Genomic DNA, 23,126 nt, shown 5'->3' on the forward strand with positions numbered 1-23,126 from the left:
CCTGCTAATTCCATGCCAAAACTAGCAGTGGATTTCTTCCTTTTAATCTCCCCTAATGCCTTATTCGATTATTGTCACTGCTCTCCGACCGCGCACCGTCCCTTCAAACCCTAATTCCCCCGGTGGAGCGGTCAGATGAGGCTGGACGGCGGCGGCGAGTCCGAGGGACACGCACGGCCGCGGGCACCCCTCACGGAGCCGCCGCGGGCACCCCTCACGGAGCCGCCGCGGGCACAGGCCGGCCCGGGGCCGCGGGGCCGGGGCTGAGGCGGCCGGGGCTGAGCTCTGCCACAGCTCACCCGGGGCAAGGATGAGCGCCGACACTGGCTCCAGCTGACGGGTCTGAGGGCACCTGAGCCCGCACACACCTGCGGCATGGCTCTGCTGCTCGCCTGGGCGTGTGTGGCTGTGAGGTGAGTGAGCCCCCGCCACCACGCCGACCCCCGAGGGCTCCCCGCAGCCCGGAGGGGCGGGAGGGGCTCTGCCCTTTCTCCCTGCGCCCCCCGGGCCGGCACTGACGGGGACTCGCCTCTCCCCGCAGCGTGGGGACGGCGCTGGGAGACCAGGGCGACCGGGCGGACCTCTACTCGGAAAACATCACTCGGATCCTCGACAAGTTGTTGGACGGCTACGACAACAGGCTCCGACCGGGATTTGGAGGTAGTGGGGAAGCCTCGTCCCTCGGGCAGCCGGCGGGTGGGGAAGGGCGAGGCAGCGCTCCGGCTGCCCCGGGCAGGAGCGGCTCGTCCCGCGGCCGTGGCAGGAGCGGGGGAGGGAGGTGGTGGCAGTCCAAAAGCGGCGGCGAGCAGCAAAGTTCCCGTGCCCTCGAACAGGGGTCCCGCAGCCCCGGCCCCGCTCCTCTCCCAGCCCCTCTCCGTGTCCTGCAGGCGCCGTGACAGAAGTCAAGACTGACATCTACGTGACCAGCTTCGGGCCGGTGTCCGACGTGGAGATGGTAAGGGCCCCGCTGGCCGCCCCTGCTCTGTTTTCCCGGGATTCATTACGGTGGCATCTGAGTTGACCGTCATTAAAGCAGATTACGAGGCTTAATCTCTTTGACAATCTCTAGGGCCCAGCAGAGCAGTTTGGCCAGAGCTGCATACAGCTATTTCCCGGCCGCGCCAGCGGGGCTGGGCGCACACAGCCCCAGGTGAGGGCACGGCCGCAGGTAAAAGATGCCTGTTGAGCCCTGTGAAGAGGATGGTGAGCGCCCGTGTCCCGGCACAGCTCTGGGGAACGCTGCCTGCTAGGAGGCAACCGAATGAGCAGCTGCGGGGGAATGCACAGCTGACATTGCTGGCACAACTGCCCTGGTCATGCTGGGTGCCCCACACTCAGGCAGCCGCAGGCTTGGGTGGACTCAGTCTGTGTAGACAGAGGTTCAGACTTGGGCAACTACAGCAGTAGCCCCCAGGAGCACGATAAGTCATGGAAGTGAGGGTGGCATTGCTGTTCTCTTTCTAGAGGTTGACTTGGGCTGCTGCTTTTGCCGTTCTACACCCCTCTAACATCAGCTCTGCACCTGAGCCTGCAATCCAGTCTGCAGGCTGGGAACTGTGGGCTCCAAGTACTACCAAAGGTTTTCCACTGCTCTTCATCAGTCAAAGAGAAGGCATAACTTGCATTCTTACAAAACTTGTCCCTGGCCAGGTTTAGCTCTGTTTCCTAAGCAACTTCTGCAGAGAGCTCTTTTCTGAAGACTTGTGAAAATATTACTAAGAATTCTTGGAAAAAAGTCCCATTGGTTTAATATTAACTTGACACCATAATCCTACTGTGATGTGACTCAGATCAGTCCTCACTTTGTGAATATCCAAAGGAAGCTGCAGAAGAGTCACTGAGCATGTCTTTTTGTTTCTGGCAATTAAACACTGATAGCTTGGTCTTTCACTTTGAAAGGTACACATTTGTATTTTCTTAGACCTCAGTCACTTTGAATTAAATTAATATCTATGAGAGTACAATGAGTGTTGTTTTTTTTTCCTTACTCATGTCCAATTATCTGTTCACTGCTTCATTTGTAACTGTTCTTCAAATAACAAGAAAATAGGATATGTTTTCATGCATGACTTTTTTAGTAACTACTTAATGATAATAGGATTGAGTGTTTAAGCAGTAAATGAAATGCCATGACCTGTGTGTTAGAGTGTCTCATGGAGTTACTGTCCCCACAGCCACTTGGGACTGCCGACCCCCACACAGATGTCAACCCCTATTTATTTTCCGCAGGAATACACAATGGATGTCTTCTTTCGTCAGACGTGGACTGATGAGAGGCTGAAGTTTAGTGGGCCAACAGAAATTTTGAGACTGAACAATTTAATGGTCAGTAAAATTTGGACACCAGACACGTTTTTTAGAAATGGAAAAAAATCTATTGCTCACAATATGACAACTCCTAACAAACTTTTCAGAATTATGCAGAATGGAACTATTCTTTACACTATGAGGTGAGAGTTTGTTCTGCTTTTGGTTGACCTGTATTTTTGATTCTGTCAGAATTTTCCTTTGTACCATATTTTTTCATTATCTACAACTGTGTTCTAGACTAACCATTAATGCTGACTGTCCTATGCGCTTGGTGAACTTCCCAATGGACGGACATGCTTGTCCATTGAAATTTGGAAGCTGTAAGTTTTTCTGTATCTTTCAGTTTATTAAAGTAACACATTTGGTCAGAAGATCCTAAGATATAACTTAGTGACATAGCTGAAATTTTAAGTTGTATTTTATACTAGAATTTTACCTTTTTCTCTGAGACTCATACCATTCATATAGACATGGATTTATTCACTGAAGGGTGACTGCTGAAGCATATTTTATTGTTTATTATTCGTACACTTCTGGTAGTCAAAGTTGGTCCTTCAACAAATCATAAAACCTCTGCTACATTTATTATATTACATATAATTTTGAAAATATGGAGTCTGTGGTAACCAATTTTGAAAATATTTAGTTGAGCTGTGGTAATCAATGTGCATGTTTTATAGCAAATTAAGAAGTGACAGCTAGCTCATCTCAGGTCCCACCTCAGCCATTCTCTTACTGGTTTGGTTTTGTTTTTTTTTTTGCCATTAATGAGGTTAGGAACTTACTGGAGTAGGATGCATGTTTCTGTGGGCATTTGAGCTGCAAAAGGGATTATTCTGTTTATTTTTTCAATTGCTTATAAAATACATCATGGTCATTTTACCCTCTATTTCTCAGATGCTTATCCAAAAAGTGAAATAATTTATACTTGGAAAAAAGGACCACTGCATTCAGTAGAAGTACCACAGGAGTCTTCCAGTCTTCTGCAGTATGACCTCATAGGACAAACTGTATCTAGTGAAACAATTAAATCTAACACAGGTAAGATGGAGCCATGTGGAAACTACTGGTGTTGTGAAACATCTTGATAATAAATTACAGGGTTTTTTTCATATATAATGAAATTAATTATCTTTTGCCATTTTAAAATGTAAAACCCTTGGATAGACTCTAACCACTCTAACCATTGTCTCTTAAAAGACAGCTTTTCAGTACAGTCCCATCAAACACAAAATTTTGTCATGAGATTCTTAAGAATGCCCACTGCCTCTCCACCCCAGTAAAAACAATGCATAAAATGAATATTATTCTGCTCTGTTTCCATAAGGTCATTTTACCTTTTTTAAGCAGCTTATTTTTATTATGCACTAAGAGGTCTGTGATTTCATCAGAACATATTATGTTGGGTTTAAGCCAATAATGTTCACTCACATGTTGCCAGAATAATGCTGACATACTTGTCTCTTAACAGGTGAATATGTAATCATGACAGTTTATTTCCACTTGCAAAGGAAGATGGGCTACTTCATGATACAGATATACACTCCTTGCATTATGACAGTCATTCTTTCTCAGGTGTCTTTCTGGATTAACAAGGAGTCTGTTCCAGCCAGGACAGTTTTTGGTATGCTGTGTTAAGGTCTTTGAGCTCAGCATCACATCCAGCATTCATTCATTCATTCCTTTCATTACTTGTTTGTTTTAGGAGAATATTCACTCCAGCTGCTCTATTTCCATCTGCAGAGGAAAATAGGCTACTATCTCATTCAGACATACATTCCATGCATCATGACTGTCGTCTTGTCTCAAGTTGTGTTTTGGATTAACAAAGAATCTGTTCCAGCAAGAACCGTGGCTGGTATTTGTGTTTTTCCTTTTGTCATTCATTTCATTCACTGTATTGAATTCATTGTATCAATCAGATACTGCAAGCCAGGGGGGATTAGGAAAGGCAGCTACTAGGTTTCAGTCAGCAAAAGTAAATACTAAAGTGAAATGATAGTCAATTTGCCTATGAGGGTCAAAATTCTTGACTCAGAATGTTTGGGTAGCCAGACTTGTTTGTGACAATTTTCAATTGTATTCCAATTGTATTTTTGTATGCAGAAAGGGACAATTTCAAAGTAAATGTCATTTTTTTTCAAGAGATTTTTTTTTCCCCTATGGATTTATTGTCTCATGAAACCAGTATGAGTTAAAGCTTTAAAAGGAAAAAAATCAGATGGAATGGAGTTGTTATCTGACATAAGGTACCCCATCTAACACTCATTCTGGAGTGCTCTCTTCCCCTTGGTTACGAAGGTAACAAGGGCTTTAGATGGATAAAGATCAGTGAGATGAATAATGTCCCTAGCACAGGTTGAAGTTATAATGAGAAAGATATATCCATACTGCATGGCAGGGCCTTTTTCTTTCTTTCCAGTGGTTTGAATTAATGCTCTCAAAGCTTTGAGCCTCCTGGTTCATATATATCTGAGGTTTATACTCCAGATATGATGCTGCCTGGATTGTAGAGTCACATCCTCTACATTTTGAGTAACATATACTTGTGGGCATGGAAGGTAACTGTACATGCCTGAAGAGCTGTGCAAGTAGGTCTGTAGCTGATTTGATAATAATTATTTAAATACCCCAAACTGGAATAACAGTCCCTAGGTGTTGTATTGAAGAGTAACATGGACTTGAGAAAACATTTTATGAAAGAGTAAAATTAACTCCTTTCTGTATTGTGGAAAATAGTGATAGCATTTTAAAAGAATTATTCCATTTGTATTTCTCCCAGGGCACAGTCTGAATTTGTAGTCCTGACTTGTTCAAAATCCCATGGATTCTGAATACCTTAATCTAAGGAAAAAAGGGCAAATTCCTTATGACAAAAAAAAGACTTCTGGTCTTTTTCAGTGAAAAAGAAAATTTTAAAATGGAGAAGGTTTAAAATGCATCATACTGCAAATACTTGAATTATGAATTTTCACTTTTACTTGTAATTCTGAAAACTAAGTTTGAAAGAAGAGAAATTAATAGTAGAAGAATAACAATGTGCCTAAACCAGTTTTTCAGCACAAAATAATTTAAGGGCTTTGTTTACCTCCAAAATGGATGCCAGCTATCAGATTTCAGTGTTTGCATTATGTAACACATCCTTCAAAACTTACCAAGAAGTGTTCAAAATGTAAAGACAAAGGTAAACAATCAGCAGTTGCACAGTTTACCAACTGCAATTTGGTATTCAGTTTGATGAAGTAGCTTTCCACAGTGCAGAGCATTTCATCAATATTCACTCCACATGGAGAGAATTCTTATCTATATCTGTAAAAGAACAGGAGACGTATTCCTAAGTTAAATTCCTGCTGCAGTAAGTTTTTATTCAGATACAGAATATATCAATTTTATTACTAACTAGCACATGGACAGATTCTAATCTAATCACACGTCATTTCAAAGAGTTCACCCTGGACCTTTGAAATTAAAATACATCTCAGCATAGTTGTATTCATATAATAAAATGAGTCTGGCAGATTTGGGAGAAGTAGGAATCCTACATATTTCTATACCATCTCCTATTTGTATTTCATTAAAACGTGATAAGTAATGACATTGGGATGTAGTTAACCTCAGACAGCTGGCAAGCCACATCATGTGAAAGAGTTGCAGAGAAGCTCTGAAAATAATGTCACCCTTTCTGGATGCTGCAGTATGCTATGACACTGCATCCTTTCCTCTGAGCATCACTCATAGCATATTGCTTCATCAACTCAACATGACCATCCCAATATGACATTAAAACATCTTTTACTTTGCCACCTACCCTTTCCCAGCTGCAGAAAATAGAAGAGGATATTCTCCACCTTACTGTCTTTAAATACCCACAGTTTTTACATTCTAGCAGGCATAATTATAAGTAAATATGAGTCACGGAGGCTTGTATTTAAATGATGAGTTTGTTCTTGCATTTTTTGCTTGTATCAGGCAGCAGTAGGAAGTAAGTATATTTCCTACATTATTAATGCTGTACACTCCAAAACAGAAAGAATAAATTCATGAATTCATGTGACGAACACCATGGGGCCCATGGGTTACATGAGCAGATTTGCTCTGTGAAAATAGATAAGCAGCTCTAGAGAAGTAGCTTTTCTGTCCTTCCCTGTCTGTAGCTAGGGGAGCTTTCAAATCAAGATACTCTTAGTGAATCTTAAAAAAATGTATCCAGTGATTAAAGACAGCAGCTCAGGAGACCAAAGCATTGTTACTTGAAATGTTTGGATCAGGCTCTGACTGTTTCTAATGTAGAATTTGACTGATTTGTGAGGGTTCTGTAAGCCATGATCTGTCTTGTACTACAACAGGAGAAAGAGAGGATCACTGTTGGAGAATGACAGTATGTGAATCCAGGTTTCTGCCAAACATTCTACTTACTAACCCACAAGGAAAACCTCCTTCATATTTTGAGCCTGGATTTTGTTATAGCCATGTTTATCACAATTCTAAGAAGCTGTCCCATGTAGAATGTTGTTATCTTTTAGTCTCCTCAATGCATTAAGGAAGTTTTTCCAGACCTTTTAGATGCTGAATCCAGTATACATGTGTTATTTAAGGATACAAAATACTTAGGAGTCTTGTTGGGATGTAGGATTACAGCTAAAATCAAAATGGCTTTTTTCATATATGTGAATTTAAGAGTATCAGGGCTGAAGCCAAGTTCTAATGCCCCCCATTTCTTTCTCTTGTTTCCAAGGAATCACCACAGTCCTCACGATGACCACTTTAAGCATCAGCGCTCGCCATTCTCTGCCCAAGGTGTCCTACGCCACCGCCATGGACTGGTTCATAGCCGTGTGCTTTGCCTTTGTCTTCTCTGCACTTATTGAGTTTGCAGCTGTCAACTACTTCACCAATCTCCAGGCTCAGAGAGCAATGAGGAAGGCAGCCAGGGCAGCAGCACTGGCAGCAGCACTATCAGCAGCAACTGTACCGGCAGAGGACGAGATTGTCTCGGTAATTGCTCGCTTTTCTGATAATAAGCATCATATAGGAACAGGCAGCTGAAGTAGTGAATGCAAAACAATATTAAAGTGATCTTAACCTGAAGCAGATTATGTAACCAGATTGTGTCTATTTATCAAAGCATTGTTCTGATTCCAGAAAATGAAAATACTTCATTTATTTGTAGTGTTTATTTAAATTTGCAATATGATTTTCTAGAGGGATGTTTATTTGGCAAGATATTTAAGGAAAGCCATTAGACTGTTATCCATGATACTTCTCCTGAGCAGTGCTGTAGGCAGTGTGGGCAGGCAGCTGTTGTTCCCAGCAAGTCTGCAGAGTTTGTGTGACAGTGTTTAATGGAATGAACATGTGCGTTGGCCAGATGATTATGGGATCACTGTAGTGCAGGGGTATGGACCATAAGTGAGCTGTTTGGAAGATGGGTAGTTAGCCTATACATAAACTTGGCATCTCTTACCTTACTGAAAACTGTGTTGGTGGAAGCTTTGAGGAGAAAAAACATAAATGAAGGATAGATTTTAGTACACGTGAAAGAGAGGAAGTCTTTCTAGTATCAAAAAACTGTGTCAGAATTGCTTGCAAATTTCACTCTGTAAATCTCATGCTAAATTGTGAATGCTGTCTCACAGCATATGTTCATCTATTTATCATTGTGGCCTTCCTGTTTCAAAATCAGTTTTACTACCCCCATGATTTCTATTTTTAGAGAAATAACAATTTGAATGACCTTTTGCAAAACCTCTGAATCCATAATTGAATAAGGGAGTCAGTCTAAGAGGTGCCCATACCAAGGCAACACCTTACCCACCAAAGAGTAATTTTTCCACATTTGTTGATAAATAGCAGTTAAAGTTACAACATTTAACTACTTTCAAACTATTAAAATCATAGTTGATAAGTTTTGCTGACTCTTTTTTTGGAGGACAGGCTATCAGAAAAGAAAAATCAAAAAGTTCTCCTGGTTTTATATAGCTTGAAGAAAATATTGATAGCTACTACATCTTGAAGAGGAACAACAGCTTGTATCTGTCTTTCACACACTTCCTTATTCAAGTTTGAGTTAACCATAAGGAGGTTTACTAGAAAGGAAAAAAACAAAACAAAAAATACTACTTTTGTTTTCCCTGAAAAGTCCCTGCTGAGCAATATGAAAACATTTAGGCTGACTCTGCGCATGCTGCTGGTGCATTCAGAGCCACTGTGGCCACTCCCCTCACATTCCCAGTCTCAGGAAAACAACTGATCCAAAAATAATCTCCTGCTTCTGCCCAGATAAGCTAAGAACTTGTTTCTGATGATAGGGCTCTTCCAAATTTACATGATCTATGAATCCCAGCTGACCAAGATAGGCACCAGGCATAAAATTTTTGTTGAACAAATGAATAAAAGATAAAGAAGTTAAAAGGCTCAAGTTTCTCATCAAGGTCTTCAGTCTTAAACAAGCAAAGAGCAAACTGAAGACCCTCCTTCCTGTTTTGTAAATATTGTTAGGTTTTCCAAGTAAAAACCAACAAAAGAAAAAAGAAATCATCTAGGAATAAAATACACATCTAGGAAGCACCTTGCACCAATCTCCTCAAGAAAATTATTTACATCTAGCTGACAGCATACAGATTTAGAAGAGTAGTAAATCCCATAGCATTTAGGCCCTAAAGTAAACTCAGTCTCTAGAACAGCCCACAATGTCCACAAAATTCTACAGACCTCATCTTTCTCAAGGCAAGACAGCCATTTTCAAGCCCTGTACATCCAGTATGTTTTCCTCCCAGGATCAGCTCTCTGTGAGAACTGCAGTAAGAGAAAGAGCAAACTCAGTGAGATCATAAAAACAAAGGGTACCTAAAATTGAGGGCAAGATGATGTAGTCAAAAAGGTTTCTAGAAGAATTAGCTATTGGATTTAAAAGGTTCCCTTCCAAGGGCATTCTGGGAAAAATGAGTGATTATAGGATAACAGATTTTAAGAAGCTTTTCTTTTTTCATTCCTGTTTTTTTCCTTTGGTAGAGATAAGGGGGAAGGAACTTTTGTATGTCGACGCATCCATAGATAGACTGCAGTCAGTGATATAATTTCATATGACACAGTCCTGAAGTGTCTAATTTGAATGCTAGCAGTGTATTTAACACAGGCTGATTGCATGTGTATGACCATTTCCTCTGGACTGTCATTTTCACTGGGCCTTGTGCTTCTATAGCTACATTACTGGTCCTAGAGCAGTTATTTTTAAGGCACAGAGCATAATACTCAGTATCCTGCTAGAGTGAGGGCTGGAGTCAAGACAAACATATCTACAGAATATATATATATATATATATATATATATATATATATATATATTTTGTGATTCCAGATTAAAGTTTTTGTGAAAAAAAACCAAACAAAAAATGTAAAATATTAAGCAGCCTTCTTTCCCCTTCAGTCTAGTTAATTTTATTTAAAATTTCACTTTATTCAAATAAAGTCTCTCACACAGGTTTTTATAATGTAGAGAAAAAAACCTGTACACTCAGAAAAGAAATATGTTAGATCACCAAATTCTGCTCTACTGTAGAATGAAAGTAGGAGAAAATGCTGCAGCCACTGAACTGTGGTGGGGTCAGCAAGAGAGATGAGGCTGTGCCCATGTGCTCAGCAGAGAGCCCAGCAGGCCTGGGCTGGCTCCAGGAAAGCCTCTCTGTTTACCTCAGTTAACTGAGAGCAGATTTGGCTTGCTCTCTCCATCAGCTGCAGGCAATCCCTGTGTGAAGTACAAAACTATGGGTGTTCCTCTGCAGAACACGAGGGCAGCAAGCTGAGCATTCATCTGGACCCTGACACAAAGCTGTTCTTACTCATATGGTGGAAGCTGTTTTTAGCATGTCAAAACCAAACGTCTTACACATACACATATAAAACCATGATGGCATTTAGCTTTTAAATCCATTTCAAATGTATCTTTTCTACATCAGTTGCATTGTTTCCTCTTGATGGTTTTCTTTTCCCAGGGAGATCCCAGTCCTGGAAGTTGCAGGGAAAGGGGATTGGTAATACTGTGTGAGCAGACCATTGGCAGAAATGCTTTGTGGGATGATCAGGGAGTAACCCCATGGATCAAAAGACATCCTTTCCATGTGAGAGGCTACTTGTAAAAGACAAAAGATTACCACTCTGTAACAGCTTGCTCACAGTTATGTTCTAAAAGTCCTCATGTTTTAACAGAAATCAGCACAGAGCAGTGAAATACCTCTGGGAGAGCTTCCTTCTCCCTCCAGCCTTTTTTCAAAACAACACAGCTTGGGCTGGAAAGGATTCTTATTCTTTTTAAACCTGGCCAGCTGCAGAACAGCTGTATGTAAATGGTATAGAGGATTTAGTTTCCTACCATTATGTCAGAATATATTGATTATGTTTAATGAGTATCCTGGTGTAACTGGATCACCAACCACGCTTTAGGTATCATCCTAAAACAGCTATATGCTTTAAGGTCTTGACTGAAACATTGAGGCCTAATCCCAGTACTTTTTTTTTTTCAGGAGGGTAGTAAGAAAATCAAGTAAATTTAATTATAGGAGAAAAACATATGGGCAGACACTGATAGATTTAAGAACCAAACATGGCTTTGAAAATTTAAATCTGTTTAATGTAAAAACATATTTTGACAGCAGAGAGGCTCTGTGCCAATTATATGTTTTTTCTGGCATGCTACAAATCAATGTTAGGAAGAAACTCTACCATAGCTCATTCCCTTTGAAAAGAGAATGACCAGGGTTCCAGTCTGTGCACTCCTTACTGCATATCTGGTTTATATGACAGCAATTTTAATACAAAGGGCATTGGGTATTTTTCAGTTATGCTTCCTGCCTATATAGATATTTAGATTTTTCCATGCAAAATAAAATAGCTTTGAAGTAATAGGTAACAGCCTCTCCCCTTATTCACTCTCACCTGATGTTCAGGCTATATTCTGAGAGAAGTGAATTTCATTTCGTGGAGGTTAAGAAAGGAGTTGAGTGTGGTTTTCCCTGCTCTAAGTGAGCAATTTAACCTAAGTGATTTAACCCTTTTACTAGGGTAAAAAATGATGAAAACAAGTCTGCATGTTTTTCCTCAGTGTTTCTAGCAAAGGTAATTTAAAATTCCTAAAGAGATGCCTGAAGCTAGGGCTGTTAATGACTTCTAAACTACACTCAGCTTTTGATTATGCAGGACACTGTTTATAGCAATTCACACGTTATTTGCAATAGACTTTTTTTTTAAATCAGATCCCACAGATGAGACATTTGAAGTGTCCAAATTAGGGTTGATAATGAATCTGTGCCATGAGGTGGATACTGAAACTGCACAGGACTGTGTTGAAGGAGGTTCCTTAGTACACCACCAAAAGATGTTGCATAGTGTAGTGAACTTTCCTGCTGGAAGATGCTGCATATGGCTTGTTCAAGAGCTAAGGAGAGTTTTTGCAGATCACACTGGTGGATGTAGGGGCTAAACCATGTTTAACTCCCCCTTTGGGAGATAAGTCACTAGCACGCTGTTATGTCTGTAATGGTTGAAATTTCTCAAACTGTATCTACTAATGAGCAGAGGCAAAAAAAAAAAAAAAGTTTTATATTTAATTAGGCATTCTGCCTTTGATTGACACAGACACTGAGCTCTAGGTTGGTTTGTGTGTTTGTGTATTTTGATATAAGGAAAGTTCAGTGTCTTTAATCAAATAAATTATGAAGAAAAGAATTAACACATTATTTTTATCTAAACCTTTAGAGTTTATTCTCATGAACCTCTTTTTACTGCATTGCAAGCAGGAAAAAGAGATGTGAGTAAAAGAGAGATAAGGAAGGACATACAGATATTCATTTTTTTAAAGTTAGTATCTGGGTTGCATATATAAGAGACTGATGTTGCTGTTAGATCATAAACTAAACTGATAGTGAGAATATGCATTTGCAGTACAAAGCAACAGAGGAGAGAATTCTACAAATATGAATTACAGAAATCTCTTGAGGGAAAGAAACATAAGAACAAAGTGCATTCATAAATCACAGTTAGCATGCACCAATAGAATCAGAAAAAGCAGACAAAGAATTTTATTTTCTCCAAGGTTATGTATGCTGTATTTTTTTTAGATCTGGAAGGTAAGAAATTTGGTGAAAGCCTCCTGAGATACTCTAAGTATAAGCAACTTCTAGTGATATTGAGGAAGGTTGTGAGAGGGCAGAGCTTTATGGACAGGAGGAGAGTGCTTTGTGAGCTCTCCAGGGGATGGATAGCTTGGCTGCAAAGCTCTATAAGAAGGCAGGCTGTACCTTACAGGCCATTTACATACCAGTGCTGCCTAGTGCAGTGCGGTGGTGTCTCACATTAAACAATGGCCTGGCAATCTGCTCTGTGTCACTGCCTCCTCACACAGAGCTGCAAGTTTAATTGCCTGATGGGACTAACATTCCATATGAGTGCAAGAGTTCCTCTGAATCAAGGTTCAGTAACTCCAGAAAATCCATTATTTCCTTACGACAGAGTGTGCTGTGCCTCAGGCTTCTTGTTCTTGCTGCTTGTAAAACAGTCCTCACTTGAGTGATTGGCTCTGGAAGCGATGCAAAATAGGCTATTCATTTCCATTTTCTCTGTTTTGTTAGCATTTCATGATGTTAGTGTATGTAATCTTTGTCAAAAGGAGAAGTTAAATCTAGATACAGTAGACAAATTGCTGTAGCTGCTGTTGAGAACAGCGGTAATATGGAATTATATGGTCTCCTCTCTGCCTCCTGTTCTTGGTTTAGCAGTGAATTCCAATGAAAAATATGAGTTGTGGTTCTGGGGCAGCAGTCTGGGCTACAAACAACTCCCATACTGAGAGACATCCTCATTACACATCTGAGATAAATTTGGACTTAGAATTCCATATCCTGAGTAGGGATTTAGAAGAAAATAGATTTGACCTGAGTTTGCTGTTACGGGGACACAGGACTGTTAAAGATAGTTAAAAGAACTACTCAGGGTTTTTCCTGAGATGAAATCACATTGAGATAATCCTCCTACTTTAGCAATCCTCCTTTTATAGGAATAAGATTTAATAAATATAAATAAAATAATGACCAGGATTACACTTTTCCAAGTGCTTATTCAAATGATCACAAAGATTCTCCTACCTCCACATTCTAAATATGTTCAGTTCTAAACATCATCTAAAGACCATACAGTACATCTGTTCTACTTACTATTAACTCTGTCACCTAGCACTATAATTCCTGATTCACGCTTGAATAATCCAGAGTAGAATTTGACCCTCCTTGTACCAGAATATTGTAGTTAAAAAGGACTAAGATTCAACTTAACACTTGTATTTTTAGGAACCACACAGTCTCCACAAAAGGTCAAGTTATTCCACAGACACTGAAAAACAAGATTGAAAAAACAAGATGCCTTACAACTTGTACAGTTCTGTTCAAAGCAGGGCATGCAGGCAAATGGAACAGAGCTTGAGTGAAAGCAGGCAGGCAGGCTCAGCCAGGCAGTCTGCTCAGAGAGGGGGATTATTATTATTATGATTAGCGCAAGTGGACATGGATAACCCTCTTTCTGTTTCTGTGACACATCTGTGGCTCATCCTCCATTTAAATCTGCCTGTTGCTTTCTGTGTTACTGCAAAATACAAAACGAAACATCTGTGTTCCAGAGCAGGAATGCTTTTTAATACCCATTCAGAGCATGACACCAGTCATATAATGTATAGAGGGCAAATTGATGTGTGATGATTGATTGTAGGGGAAGAAAAAGAGCAAAAGGTAAGAGAACTACATAGAGAAAAAGTACATTTTTCCTTTTGAAGTAAGGAAAACTTACTTAACTCTTCACCTTTTGTTTAGATTAAAATCAGCTGTGAGAAATCCATCTCTCCCTAATTTTAGTTGGATGCCAGTCCATTCATTCATGAACAGAACTTGGCATCCTGTTGTGGAAATGTCACTTGTTCTGATTCTCTGACAGTAACAATGACTTCTGGAAGGATAATTCTTGTTACAGCTATTTTAAGTCACCCAGGAGACACCAGTTGTGTTAGGTTAGTCTGTTATCTAGAAATTGTGGCCCAAGTACAAGAGTGGAAATGTATCAGAAAATGCTTCTTTTCCTTTTAGTGACTCAGTCATTTATCTGATTGACTAAAATCTGTTCCCATGCTTAGAAATCCTGCAAGATAAATCCCAAAAATGCTGACAGCAGGCTACATTTATGTGAATGGTTGTCATTAAATCACTCCCAATGAATGGCTTTGGAAATTGCCTATCTAATAGCATTTTTCTACCTTAAAATCATTCCAGTGTTAGTCATCCATTTTACTATAGATGTATGTGCTGTTATTTTGGGAGTTATTTACATTGTCCAAGACTTCCCTCATCTGCTTCAGCCATTTGGTCATCTCGTTCTGCTGACCGAAAAAGCTTTGTATTCAAATCCATGAACATCTGTGTATGTTATGTGATTTTGTGCACAAGATTTTTCCTCAGTAATCAGGGAAATTAATTTTATGGACAAAGTTTTAGGCTTAAGCTCCATATTAACAGAACACTACAGTACTTCATCTCAAAACAAGCAACAAACAAACAAAGTCACTCTTGGCATCCCTCTGTGTTTTCTCAGCCATCAGATGAATCTTAGAGCTGCTGCCATGCATCCACAAATGGCCATCCTGGGATGTGGCAGGAGCAGCAAGGTTTTTGAATATTTCCTCCTATTTGACACTACTGTGAAAGGGAGCAATTGATATCCATTAGAGCAGGTTTAGAGCCTGGGATAGGTCCTGTTCCTAATCATTTCTGCAAGGAAGAACTCTATCACTTCTACTCTTGTGAAAGTAAAATAATGGCATTGTGGTCCCAAATAAAACAGATGTACAAAATTAATGTACATTTTAGCCTAGTAACTAAGAGGCAAGCTCTACATGTCCCTGAGTTCTGGGCTGAATTTTCAGAAGAGTTTTAATACAGCTTTCTGAAGAGTAATTGGACCTAGCTGCAAATACTGCACAAAATATGGGAGTAATTTGGTTTCATTTCACCATAAATGAAAATAAAAATAGTCCCATTACAGCTAAGTATATTTTTCTTCATCTGTATGCATGGAAGTGCTATGGGAATTATGAGATATATTTAAAAAGGAATTTTTTTCCTAGAAAAAACAAGAGGACAATTCAGCATTCATGTCTTCAGCAGCTGTAAAGTTAGTCCATTGCCTTTTGTGCAGCACTTTTCTAGTTCTTGCATGACTGCTTGATGCCATTCAATGTTTACCAAACTCATCAATGGGTTCAGCCAGGGAAGATTGCACCTGAGCCAGCCTGTACTGCTGTTTGGTTTAATCTTGATCCATATCTACACAAACTTCAGTCATATCACCCTACTACAATTTAGATACACCATTACCTTCTTTTCCTTTTAACTCCGTCTTCTCTTTTTCTCTCTTGGAACTTCCACTTAACACAGTGTTAACAATGTGAAAAGCACATATTCTTTCATGGCTTTACAGCCAAGCCTTAGGCCATAAAAATATATATCTTTCTGTACAGATGCATTATTTTTGTGATTTTCTGAGATTGCACTATAGCAGAGAAGCAATAATAAAATCAGAAAGTTCAGTTAAAAGGTGGAAAGAAGTCTAAAGATCACAAAACCTAAGACTCTGTATCCAAATATTGATGCAGGGGCGGCTCAGGCATGTGTAAGGGAGAGAAAATGATGAGGCATCTGACTCCATCATCAGAAGGCTAAATTACTTTATTATTCTATATTATAGACATTGCATCTAACTGAATCTGCCTTGCACTCACCCTTGCTCACAGCTGCACATGCTGCACTCATCTCAATTCTCTCGTGACTGTCTGGGGACAGTCTGGACTCACACACACGCTCTCCCTGATAGGCCAAGGGAACAAAACATTCGCACTTTGGGTAAACAATCTCAATATTGCATTCCACAATATTGCACAGCAAGAGAGATAAGAATTATGTTTTCTTTCTTCTCTGCTTGTCTCACAACTTCTCTCTGTTCAGAGGGCATGTGAATATCACATCCAAATATCACTTTTTTTCCCTCTTCTTTTTTCTCTCACAGCATTCTGACTCCAACTCTAACCTGAAGAAGCGAGTGAACTCCATAGCATCTCAGACAGAGCAGTCTCCTGAAGCCAGCATAATATCAAACACTGCATCCCAGTGTCAGCCTCTGCCTGCTCCTCCACCAGCCCCACCACAACCACCAGCTATTGGAGGTGCAAGTAAAATAGACCAGTATTCCAGGATCCTCTTTCCAGTGGCATTTGCAGGATTCAACCTGGTGTACTGGGTTGTTTATCTTTCAAAAGACACTATGGAAGTGAGTAGTAAAGTTTCTGAATACTCATCTCTAATATGTAATATGTTTACCTGGCCAGCATTATGTCAGTTGTTCATTTACTGTTGCAACTCAGTTCATCAGTCCTTTCTGAGAAATACTAGAATATTTTCTCCAAACAAACCATCTGTAGCACTCAGTACAATGCAGAAAGGCTGTTTGAGGAGGGGCAATGTAAACACTTCTCTCTAACTCATGCTGCACTGAGCAGAAAATGCTCTGTAAGACAGCACAGGATGACATTCTCAGGAAACAAACTGATCTTAAATCTTCTATTTCTTAACCTGTTGTAAGGAATGGTAGAAATATCTGTTGAAGCCATGAAGTGAAAGAGATAAGAACTTTAATATCCCAAGGTTTTTTCAGGGAGCTAATACCATAAATCTCCCCAAAAAGTTTGTTATCTAGTATAAAATATTAATAACTGCAGTATAAAATTTGTGAATCAAGAGTCCCTAGTTTTGTACGTGCCAGTACATTTTTCCTGTTTTTTTCATATCAATTATACTGCCTTATGAAAATAAGGCTGAAAAATCTTTTCTTAAGTTTGAATGAGGCACAGAGTGATTACATCTTTAGATATCCATAAGGTCCAGAAAAGACACGTGCTCTGTAAATTGAGAATGTCTAGAATAATCAGTCAGTAATCAGTCGTTAAACTTTAAGCCTTTAATGCTTTAAATCTCTATTTTCCCCCTTTTTGCCTAAATAAAATTAATGGTGTCCTATTTCTTTGGTAAAAAAGATATTAATTTGCCTCGTTGCTATAAAGTTTTGGATCTCACTGTACATTGCAGTCAATTTGATTGGTACATTTAGTTTATTTAGGACAGCTAGAGAGATAATGATGGTATTTAGATAGCACCAAATGCACAAAGTCCCTACATCAATAAAAACAGAGGCTGGAGATCTGGTATGAGTGAGGATCAGGCTGTACCTTTGTTTCCTAGATTAAAGGTAGAGCAGGCTGAGGGAAATCTTGTGGGCAGCCAAGAGACTCTGCAGTTCAAAGAAAGGAGACAGTGCTGATCAGCGGACTGGTGGCACCTCACCTCTGCTAGAAGGCTGCTGCTCCAGCAGACTCTAATTTTTGCTACCAGTATGATCTGGAAAATGATGTCTCTCAGAGATGGAGTGTGCTGCCAAGCAGCTTCTATGGAATTGTGAGGGCAGGAAGGTAGGAGACACTGTCTCTCACAAATGTTCCTGCAGATGTCTCTCAAGAGGTCACAGCTGCCAGCTCCTGGCCACTCCAGCCCTGCCCAGTGTTAAATTTAGCATCTGTGCCAGAGTTACTGATCCTGCTCTTAAAATATTGACTATGTGTGCAAATTACTTTTCTCAGTCAGAGAAGGGAGGTATTGAAAAAGCTCATGTCTGATCATGACAACTTCTGTTTAGAGGCCAGCTCCTCAGCTTGCCAAGACTCCAGTGATTAAACCATTCACATTCTGGATCTGGAAATATTTGGAACATACTTGCCATTTCCCTTGGTGCTGATGAAATATTTACACTAAACCTCGTATATTAATAATAACATTAGAACCAGGCTTTTAAAATTCTTCCAAAATCTAGGACTAAGTGCTGACTATAAATATTTTTAAATGCTACTCTGCAAGCTCACAAACATGCTCAGAAATTATGTTCTGTAGTAGCATTATACACTAACAGAAATCCAGCAGCAAGACTTAGAAAAGAGAACAGTATTGACAGCTGGGGTGTTTTGAATTATGAAGAATTTAAACAATTGTGTAAATTTTGACCAAGCTCTTCTTCCTAAATTACATTTCTGCATTTGTGTACTCAGTTATAACTAATAATAATTGTGGTACACACTGCTGGGTTTCTAATTCAAGTGCTGTATCACCAGTTGTTACTTTCAACAACCAGGATTCTTTTTGCTTTAAAAATGTATTAAAAATATGTAAGCTTTTAATTCCAAAGAGAGGAGATACAAAGGTTGGGTGAACAAAGCATGCCTGAAGGGCAGTTAAACTTAATATTTGGCTCCCTCAGGCCTAACAGATTTAATGTTGCTACAGTATTATTCAGTTTATTCAATTTAAAAAATGCATTTTGTGCATTATTTCAGGTATATTAGCTTTTTTAAGGTACTTTATTGAGTTCGTGGGACTTTTGTTTAAAAACCAGAAAGAGGAAAAAAATCTAATTAATTTATTGAAATAAACAAATTTCCAGTACACCATTCTGAGCACAAAGATCATTCACCAATTCATGTGCTTAAACCAAACAGCTGCCTACTGGCTTTGGAGGTACACAGAGAATGGATCAGGCATTTCATGACCCTGTTTGTAAAAGCAGGTTATAAGCACTGGAATCAAAGGTCATTTTCAACTGCTGTCATTATTTTCTGGCCAGGCTCTGCCTTTGGCTTTGAAGGAGGAGCAAGAAGAGTTTTTTACTTCATGTACCGGATTCAGAGCCTCAGCTGGAAGGAGCAGCCTTGTTAGTGTAATGACACAGAGTTGCATGAAATGAGGAGCTCTTTTCTAAGCTGTTTGGTTCAATACACTACTAAGCAATTTTCTTTGGCTTAGATAATGTGTTACAGAAATGAAAAAGTAATTTTTGTGTGTGGTATCTCATAAGATTTATGAGAACTTTGAGGACTGACTATTTTTCAAAGTGATCCTTGGATAACTTTTTCTTCCCCTGCCATTAATAATTTTCTCTTCAGGTTAATCACCTTTTCTCTTACTACACATGTAAATTAAGAGTATGGAAATTACACAGACATTTTTTGATTTGGAAGTTTGTATAAAGAAGAAGGTGTTCTTAATAAAACGTACACCTTTAAACATTTGAATATTATCATCGTAGACTGGTTTGGTTTGGAGGGGAGCTTGAAGAGCATAGAATTCCACATCCCTCTCATGGCAGGGACACTTTCCCCTAGACCCGGTTGCTCCAAGTCCAGTACAATCTGATCCTGAAAACTTTCAGGGATGAAGCATCCACAGCTTCTCTGAGTAACCTGTGCCAGGGCCTCTGCACCCTCACAGGGAGGGCAGCCAGGACTGGACAGACAGCAAAAGTGTTTTAGACTGAACTTTGTATTTTTGCTTCCATACATACTGCACCAAGTCAAGCTTTGCAAACTAGGAAGCTTAGTAGCAGACTTTCATTAAAATATTAACCATTTTCTATATTTTAAATCAAAACAGCACCATTCTCTGAAGAAAAAAAAAAAAAGAAAAAAAAAATCTAGCTTAAAATTAAGTAATTCACCTGAATGTTTTTTTTTTACATGGATGGGGATAACGTTCATCTTCTGGCAATAATATTTAAATAAAGGGTTTGATTCTCTATTGGAACAACTGGGAAAACATTATTATTCAATAGCAGTCGTCCACTGTGCAACTTGATACATAAGATATTTCAGTGTTAATGGTTTTGCACTGGGGAGTAACAATAGCATTGCAGGGCAAACAACTGTACTGGTCAAAATAAAGAAATTAAACTAGCAAAGTTCTCTGTCTGCATTTGGTTAGATTGCATATTGATAGAACCTAATATAACCAAAGGACTACAAAATGTACAAAATAACTGATGCTAGTTTTCAGACCACAGAAAAGGATGTAAGATACTTGTAAGATAAGCCCCTTTTTCTCTCAGAAGGTTTTATAAGTTAATGCTGACAGGTGCTAATTATAGTGATATCACTGTGCTATTTATACTATGAAAAAAATAAATAAAGCACCAGAGTAACTCTAAAGAGAGCTTACTCCCTCTCTATATAAGGTAAATTAAATTAGGTGGAAGGTTTGAGGATGTAGCATCCCCATGATTTATACATGGGGGATGGAACAGACACATTTCTATGGTTCATATTGTTCTGTAGGGAGCAGTAATATCTGCCATCCACAAGAAGCTCTAAACAGTAATGAAAAAGACACATTTGTCTAAATTGGACAAATAGAAAAGTTCTTGAAAGAAGAGCAAACCTTTCTGGCAAATGAGGAAAAAGATATTCTAGCTTTTTATTTTGTCATACAGAATATTTTGGCTTTTTTCTGTTTTAAACCTTCCTAAGTCATTGAGCTGAATACTAATTTATGACAGTGACCTTGGTAGATGAATGGCACCCGTAGTTTATTTTAAAATTTGCTTGATTTAGAGTGCAAGGAGTCCCCTTTTAGAGGGCTGCAATTATTACCTTTGCCACATAACTCACAATGCATATGCCACTACCACATCATCTTATGCACCTTATTTCTAAATTTATCTATCTTAATTTTTATATGTAACATTATATTACAGTTTCTCATGTAATTAAAAAAATAATAATGGAGTGAATCAAACTAGATAAGGACATGATGTTAAAATTTTGATGATAAATCCAGAAAAAGAAGCAGAGGCAGCTTTTATATTTGGGAGCATAGGAAGATACAAAGTCACTGAATGGACCAAAGTTGCTGAGTCCTGAATATTATTTGGATGCAGAGAACATAGCAGGATGGCAGGAGAAGAGTTATATAATAAGCTGAAGATGCTAATGATGTCAGGTGTGAAGAAAAAAGAACAGAGAAAGAAACAAGAGCAGGAAAAGTATTTAGCTTCAGTGTATTTGTATTATAAAACTTGTACTGGATGTCATTACATCATTTTTCAGTTTAAACACTGGAAAAATAAAGGTTAGGAGGAACAGTCATTGCCATATATACTTAACAACTGAGCTTTGATGATCCAGGTAATGAGCATCAAATTCTAAGAGGATTCTCCTTGTAGTGCAGTTCTATTTTGAGTCTGCTGAGAGAGTTAGAAATCACATGGGTTTGTGGGTTAACTCAGTTGTTGTTAACAGTGGTTAACAACCCACAGCTTAAACCTCTCTAAACTTTTCTTCCAGTTTTTTGAACCTTCGGCGATGCATTTTCGAAATGACCCTCAGTCCAACTGAAGAGCAGCTCAGGATTTCAAGCAAATCACTCAAGGTCACAGAGGATTGAAGAGACTTCAAAGGATTTGTCTGTCCACAGGTGATCTCAGTTTTCAAGCAGGGAATATTTTTATTGGTGATTATCTGGATGCAAACTCTGGACAAATCAAGAGCTGCAAACTTCTTAGCAATCTAATTAATATTTTCTTAAGATTTCTTACAATGATTCTACTACAGAAGTTCTTCTAAATTATTTGTTTAGTTGTCAAAGGAAAGAACATTAATTTCTTCTAAAACATTTGTAAACAATTGAATGTTTACATTTATATGAAACATCAATTAAAGGTTTTGGGTTTTTTTAATAGAATAGGGATTGCTAAACTCAGCTGATTCTGAAATGGTATAACTTGGCATGGTTTCAGTGAAAATCTAGGAGTTGTACTGATTTCCAACACTTGAAATTGACCCAAAACAATGTTGAATAGAAATCCTGTGAAAAGGAGCTGTAGTTCCATCATGTTTTAACCCTTTCATACAAAAGAGAAGAGATTAGTTATTAATTATTTTTAATTTAATTTTCATCTTTGAGATGACACTTATAAAGAATGAGACACAAGGGAAAAAAAAGGAAACATAAGCTCTTTTTTGTGTGCTTTAGCTGGTTGGTTACCACAGTGTAACTTTCTTTGTTGAAAGTCACCATTAAAGTACAACCAGACTAATAACAAGCAATTTCTTGTCAGGGTCTAGAAATGGAGGACTGGAATTTCAGGGAGTTTTCAAGGTTTAAAGCTGAATAGAGAGAAAGATGCAGCTCCCCATCAGGCTAAATGCAAGCCTCCAGCTCCAGGGAACTTCCTGGAAGCAGGCCTTGATTACCAGTTAAGGAACAGCTTTTTGTCAGCTGATTCTACTGAATTGCCTGTAGCAAACTCCCTGGAAATGTTTTCTGGAGCCAAAGAACTGCCAGCACATTCAGAGTTTAAGGGTAATAATATTTTGCCACTCTCAACACAAACAATTACAGAATTCCTTCATTCACCCTTCATCTCCATGATGCTTCTCAGGAATGCAATTAGGAAACCTATGCCTAATCAAACCAAACCCTAGACCAAGTTATTGCAGGTGTAATGGACATTGGGAGGAGTCAGAAGCACTCCAAGAAGTTTTATATGAAGCTAAATAAAAATTAAGGATTCCATCCTATCTTGAAGTTTCAGTACAATAAAATTAACCAGAAACATGAAATAATGCACAGATTCAGGATATCCAGGGTCATTTGCTTTGTCTCCACAAACATCTTAATTCCTGCGAGAAAATACTTACAGGCTGACTGATTGATTCCAGTAAGTCATCAACTCTTTTATTGCTACTATAACCATTTTAACTGTTTGAAGGACTTGCTCCAGCTGTTTTCCTCCTCCTATTTCTAGAGCTTTTACTAGTTTGGTAGCTGGAGTGATCATGGGAATCCTTTTTGCACACCCTGTTCTCTAACTCTGAAGGGCTTAAATGGAACAATTTAAGGATTCTGCTCAATAAT

At 39.0% G+C, this 23,126-nt stretch overlaps 1 protein-coding gene across 1 annotated transcript; it reads left to right on the forward strand.

Moving 5' to 3' along the window:
- The first annotated feature begins 375 nt into the window (after positions 1 to 375).
- On the forward strand, positions 376 to 21,733 carry GABRA6 (gamma-aminobutyric acid type A receptor subunit alpha6). Its single transcript, XM_041397650.1, has 10 exons — positions 376 to 413; positions 542 to 660; positions 888 to 955; positions 2,230 to 2,450; positions 2,548 to 2,630; positions 3,208 to 3,351; positions 3,782 to 3,934; positions 7,046 to 7,305; positions 16,405 to 16,665; positions 21,554 to 21,733. Exons 1-10 carry the CDS (start codon positions 376 to 378, stop codon positions 21,602 to 21,604), a joined length of 1,398 nt encoding a protein of 465 aa, XP_041253584.1. The 3' UTR covers positions 21,605 to 21,733.
- Positions 21,734 to 23,126: the final 1,393 nt, after the last annotated feature.

The sequence above is a fragment of the Onychostruthus taczanowskii genome, unplaced genomic scaffold, assembly GCF_017590055.1.
Source record: "Onychostruthus taczanowskii isolate IOZ18803 unplaced genomic scaffold, ASM1759005v1 scaffold14, whole genome shotgun sequence".
In the NCBI taxonomy this organism is placed as follows: domain Eukaryota; kingdom Metazoa; phylum Chordata; class Aves; order Passeriformes; family Passeridae; genus Onychostruthus; species Onychostruthus taczanowskii.

Excerpts from the sequence above, each read along its gene's own strand:
- GABRA6 (XM_041397650.1), top strand. The coding sequence starts at position 376 with ATGGCTCTGCTGCTCGCCTGGGCGTGTGTGGCTGTGAG. Across the intron at positions 414-541 it reads TGGGCGTGTGTGGCTGTGAG|CGTGGGGACGGCGCTGGGAG; the intron begins GTGAGTGAGCCC and ends CTCTCCCCGCAG. Across the intron at positions 16,666-21,553 it reads TTTCAAAAGACACTATGGAA|TTTTTTGAACCTTCGGCGAT; the intron begins GTGAGTAGTAAA and ends CTTTTCTTCCAG.